The 6,077-nt window shown below is 42.8% G+C and overlaps 1 protein-coding gene across 1 annotated transcript in view; it reads right to left on the minus strand.

Annotated features, from left to right (window-relative positions):
- Nucleotides 1-6,077, minus strand: part of LOC109484666 (UPF0764 protein C16orf89 homolog) — an 8,142-nt gene continuing 2,065 nt past the window's right edge. Inside the window, exons 2-7 of the mRNA XM_019788013.1 lie at nt 2,394-2,736; nt 1,960-2,071; nt 1,455-1,617; nt 826-1,012; nt 393-448; nt 1-121 (exon numbers count right to left, since the gene is read on the minus strand). Of these exons, the coding sequence (XP_019643572.1) occupies nt 18-121; nt 393-448; nt 826-1,012; nt 1,455-1,617; nt 1,960-2,071; nt 2,394-2,736 (965 nt within the window). The 3' untranslated portion in view covers nt 1-17. The remainder of the gene's footprint in view (nt 122-392; nt 449-825; nt 1,013-1,454; nt 1,618-1,959; nt 2,072-2,393; nt 2,737-6,077) is intronic.

Below are 6,077 nucleotides of genomic sequence, written 5' to 3' on the forward strand. Positions count from 1 at the left end.
TAGATTTCGTACAGACGTCAATCTTGTGTACTCTCCCATCCGTACGTGGGGTCTATCATTGCGCGTGCGTACATGGCGAGTAGAGCCGTGCCCAGTCCGCTCTTGTGGGACAAACAACCACCTGGAAATGAGGCAAACAGTTTGTATTAATACTTCCAGCATCACGCAAGCACAAGGCACCAAGAGTTAATACCTAGAGAGACAATTGAGGCTCTGAACTGAACCTAGCGCAAACCAGCACCAAGAGACCACGTCTAGCGACATATTAGACGTTAAACAAAGACAACAACAACATCGATGCAACTGGATAATAACTTAATTTATCTTATGACTGAACACAAAAATAAAAAAGAAATGATTTTGAACATCTGGCTGGATTATATTAGCCCCACCGTGCATTAGCCTTTCCACAAGGAGTCTTCTACTCGTTGGCGATCTCGTCTGTGGCCTGAAAGTAAGTGCATGGAAACAATTAAAAACAGTCTACTTTAGTGGGAAATACATTTTGCAACACTAAATGATTGCCTTCGTTGTAATAATCATCAAAAGAATATGATTGTTAACACTGGTCAGGGGTAATTACAGATGTATGTTGACGTTTAAAATACCCTATATGGCTAGGTGTTTATAGAGTTTTAGGTTTATAGTGTATTGGAGTATTTTTCTTCTTGGGTGACTATGGAACTACTTGTTTACCTAAAGTATTTTAGTTCACCTATTGAACAACCTATTTTAGTTCCACTCCTAAAAGTGATCAGAAGATCAGATTGAAGGTACAATGCATTGGAAAGGATACCAGGCTAGAAGTTGATGTGCATGTATTACCTGTGTTCTGTACTCCCATTAAGACTGTGTGCGTGAAAAGGTAGACTGTGTAACTGTTCCACCAATTCGTCCTCCTCTTCCTTCATCTCCTTCCCGAAGCATCCGTCCGGCCTCTGCCACGTCATCACCTTCTGTAGCCAATCAGGGCGCAGGAAGTTTGTGTATCCCAGCATGCCGCACACCACAGCTGTGGAGACACAAAGTCCTCAATCATTTCAATGGATAAGCTAGGTAATAAAACTTTAAGACTCATTCAAGTTATTCTATCAAACAGGACAATTTTTCTTGCCATGAAGACTCTTCTCTTTTGTGGCCAAAGGATTGCTCCATTGTGGCCAACGGGCTCATCTGACCTCGGAAGACTCTGTTGGCAAAAGATTCAATTTCAACCAGTTGTTTACATCCACAATAAGTCTGAGGAAGATAAAAGTGTTCTTCATAATAGTTGTTTTCAATTATTTCAAAAAATGTTTAATTCTTTAGATTTTAGTACTTTACACCTCTGTAGACCAAATGCCATCTTTGCATTAAGCCATTTTGGTACATGAATATGCAATAAGGATTATCATCATATAAGCCCGTGTATTTGAGCAGTGCATTACCTTGTTCCACAATGACCAGTACCTTACCTTGTTCCATGAAGAGGTCCTGTTCAGGCTGAGGAGGTCCGTTACTCGCCAGGAACTCAGCCTGAGACAAGATGGACGAACAACGCCCGCGCTGCATGCCGGGAACGCCCTCCAGAAAACCCTGCTGTCTGGCGTAACTGTTCAACTCGTTTGTGCAGCCGACCTGAGGGGGCAATATTGTATCCAGAACCAGTTTTATCTAGTTCCTGATGCTCAGGCACTTTTCTGGATGGTCTATGCGTATCCAGGACCGTGCTTTTATCTAATTTCATGCTCAAGCACAGTCCTGGATTGTCTCCACGTATCCATGAACGTGGAGTTGCACCAGGCATGGTGGTTCTTGATACACGCGGTCTATCCAGAACCGTCCTGAGCATAGTGCTGAATTAAGGACGGTTCAGGATAGTCCACTCATATCCAAAACCATGGCAAGAAAGTTAACTTTTTGCATCATCCAATTGTTACATACTGCAGCTTAAAGAGCATACAAGCAATGTTGCCTCACATGTTCCGCCAGGACTGTATACAGCAGCTGGTGTGTGATGATGTAGCCTGACGTGTCGGGTATGGTGACCAGGTTCCAGCACCGCTCTGTAATGGTGCACCGGATCTCCTTCCTGTACATGTAGAACAAGTCAACATCAAACATCATGACATAATCAAATTAAAATTGTTCTCCAGCTGCAGCTGAAAAAACAAACATTGACTAACTGGAATCTAGTGGTTTTCTTCGTTTTTTACGTCAGCACTGGGTCAAAGTTCGTCGGAAGTCGGTACCGCCCCCCGTCTGGGTTGAGAGAACGTTCACAAGTTGGTGTGCCCTGATGTAGATGGCACCCTACACCTGTTCGGCGATTTTGTCATATCTGTCCCCACAAGAAAATTAAACTTACTTATCTTTGTTAGTGCTTGATATTAAACTGTTCTTTGCCTACTTACGTGTGATGTCCACGAATCTTGCTGCCCATCATGTAAGACATGCACTTGTCACTTTCCTCTTCGTTAAAAGTCGGCAGACGTTTTTCAACAGACGGTCTGTACTGCTCAGCCCACTCCTGCGTTTCCAAAGTTCTGGGAAACGCCTCGATAATGTACGGTTTGTTCACGACCTCGAGGAACTGTTCGTAGTACCCAGGATTCCTGGCTTCTATTTCCGGTAGCGTCCGGTTGGCGACGTCCGAGATCTCCTCCAGGACCTGCCGCAAACCGTCCAGAACGGTGTCGTAAAATCCGACCCGCTGTTCGCCATTGTTGCATGACTGCAGCAGGAGGATCAGCTGACCTGGAAAATAGAGAAAATGGCGGATCGATACAGAAAATCAAGAATCGGGAAGGGATCCGTGGAAAATGAAGCCATCTCGGGATGATTTCTCGCCTGATGGTTTTCCTAATCTGGCGGAAAAGTGGATCAAAATCGGTAACAAAACCTACTCTTCTAGCAGAGGTCCAGGCTTTCGGTTTAGTTTTGATATGTTTCTAGGTCTTTTTATCGTGTTTTTTTGTCAGCCAAACTTTGGGTGGCGTATTTGATACTGTCTGATCAATTTGAAACTGTGTTTCCAAACAGTTTTAGTATGATCCATACCGAAGTTCCTTATTCCGGGCGGCGCAGGAAAAATTTGCCTAGTGCAGGTAATTTTCAATGTAACCCACACTAGTGCAGGTATGCAGAAAAAAGTGTTTCGAGCCCTGCAGGAATAAAGTCTCAATTTTTTTGAAAGATGAAAGTCCTCCCTCCCGCCGCTGCTGACAGCTATATTAGAGATGGAGCTCAGATACACCGGGAGGTACAGGAAGCTGGGAACGTGCCCATCTGTTAAGCTCTCGTACCCAGGGAGATGCGGACTGTCTCCAGGGTAAGCGAACAATAGACTTCTATCTGATAACTCGTCCTCAGAATCCTCTATTTATACATAACCTTGGGCTAGTAATGATTCATGTACTTCTGGCAGGTAAAATTTATTGTAGAATAGCAAAGTTCTTTGTTCACAACCACTTTGACAAGATCAGGTATTTCGACGACCGTCTGTCATCTTTATTATGGCAGTTATGAATGGTTCGCTAGTATCATTATTTATGGGATCGTTATTGTAGTTTCATGGAGGCTGAGAAAGTCTTTCTTTATCTCTGAAATTTGTTGAACGATGTGTGCAATATTTCCTCGTTCAGAGGTCCAAGTACCAGTCCCTCATAAGAAAGAGGTCCTCAAAGCGAGACATCTATAACGCCTCTCTAACATAGCTCCAGGCTGGTAATATTTCATCTCCTTCTGACAGGAATTTCAAGGTAAAAATATTGTAGTTTCATCAATCTGGATTTTCCCCGGGGAGAAAGAGATTTTTCAATTACAGCAATATGGCGGCGACCTTGAGTCAACCTTTACTGTGTGGTTAATGATAAACTGTAATGAAGTATGACGCAGACGGTCTGTCGTCGTCTTTTTGTGCCCTGATATGAAGGTATTCAGTCTTCATTTAGGTAGTCAGTTTGTAATTAATTAATCAAATAATCAATTCTCAGGAGAGAGAGTTGCTGCCTTACTCAAACCTGTAGGCTTTTTTCGACTTTTTATTGATGATTATTTCACATGAAACCTGATTAATAATTTTTAATAATTAAAGTATTGATATATTTGGTTAATAATCAGTGCCAATTAAACGTAATATGGCAGAGATACTCTGTAGTTTGTAACTTTGGTGTTGGAAGAAACGCCGTGTACGAATGACTTAATCTCACTATTTCCACGGATCGGCGAAGCCCCATGCATCAGTACAAGTTGCCATGCGTTGTACCTGCTACAACTGTCGTGCAACAAAGTTCTTCTTCATTCTACTGCCCGAAACACATCGTACGAATGACCTACTCTCCATATTTCCAAGTATCCGCGAAGCCGCATAATTTCTGACCCGTACTCATGCAGCTCGGGTGTTTAATTTGACGGAAAATAAGCCGTTATTTTCCCGCCGCAGGTGCTTCGGCATAACACTACCCACTGCAAGCCGCATGATCGATAGCTGGGTACAATATTTCTATATCATACCGAAATTACACCGTGATTGCGCCTCGGCTTTGTGAACGCGGATCGAAATCGTGGGATCTCCATTTCAGCCGGCGGTGCGATTATTTCCGATCCCTGACAGCTTAATTAAAGTTTTGCGGACACGTGGTTGATGTATAACTGCAGCTGATGGAGGACGTGCATTCGTCATCATGCTTTAATTAAAAATACAAACGTGTGGTCCACGAAACTGGGCTGCTGCAAGGTCGAGTTGGAGAAGTATTTTTTTCTATCCTCATGCAGACTGAGAGACATGATTTATAGAACCAAAGTTTGCGTTAAGAACTGTTTTCGCCGTGCATGCCATATGTATCCATCCGCCGAAACTGTGACAGGTTGAATTAAAAAGTTCTAAACGGAAACTATACGGCCTCATATGTCTTCCTGTCGGGACTGTGGTGTGCTAGATGTCGTTTAGTTTGAGGAATGAATCTACCATACTTTATACATTCACCGAAAAACTCAGAGTAGAGTAGAAATTGTTCCCCGAGGGGAAAGAATACAATAAAAGAGAGCTCCATGGAAAATACATCAACCAGTGGGTAAGTCCTAAAGCTTCAAGGAATGACAAGTGTAATTGTTTTACGGCATATGCCATATGTATTCGTCCGCCATATGTACTACAAAGCCCTACACAGCTTGGACAAGCTTCCAGGAATTATAACTATGATTGTTTTACGGTGTGTACCGTGTGTATTGATCCGCTACAAACTCCTACAAAGCTTAGGCAATTTGTACCCCTTTGGGCATACAATGACAGAAAACTCAAACGAAGTCCCATCAAAATCACATTAACTTGAGGGAAAGTCCTACAACTTTCGGGAACTGTAACTTTATTGTTTTAAGGCATCAGCCATATGTATTCATCCGCTTCAGAGCCCTACACATCCTTAGCAATCCTTAGCAGCGCTAGCGTTGCGCAAGAATACAATGACAGAAAACTCGGACAAAATCCCGTCAGAATCTTTTCAACTCTGGGAGATGTCCCGAAGCTTTCGGGAATTATAAACTATGATTGTTTTAAGGCATAAGCCATGTATTCACCCGCTGCAAAACCCTACACATCTTGGTCAATCGACACCCCACTGGGCAAAAATACAATAACAGAAAACTTCTGCGGCACCCGTCAGAATCCTTTCAACTCGGGAAGATGTCCTAAAGCTTCCAGGAATCATCACTATGATTGTTTGAAGGCATAAGCCATCCTCTACAAAACCCTAGGCCTACACATCATTGCAATCAATACAGCGTTGGGAAAAAAGACAATGACAGAAAACTTGGCTGAAATCCCTTCATAATCACATTAACATGGGGAAAAGTCCAAAGGCTTTCGAGAATGATTATTTCAAGTCATAAGCCATATGTATTCACCCGGTACAAAACCCTACACAGTTTGGTCAATCGATACACCGGTGGGAAGACAATGACAGAAAACTTCTGCGGCACCCCGTCAGAATCCTTTCACTTGGGAAAAAGTCTTAAAGCTTTCTGAACTTATAACTATGATTGTTTTAAGGCATCAGCCATATGTATTCATCCGCTACAAAACCTACACAGTTTGGTCA

This window comes from Branchiostoma belcheri, unplaced genomic scaffold (genome assembly GCF_001625305.1).
Source record: "Branchiostoma belcheri isolate BF01 breed outbred unplaced genomic scaffold, Haploidv18h27 scaffold7, whole genome shotgun sequence".
Lineage (NCBI taxonomy): Eukaryota > Metazoa > Chordata > Leptocardii > Amphioxiformes > Branchiostomatidae > Branchiostoma > Branchiostoma belcheri.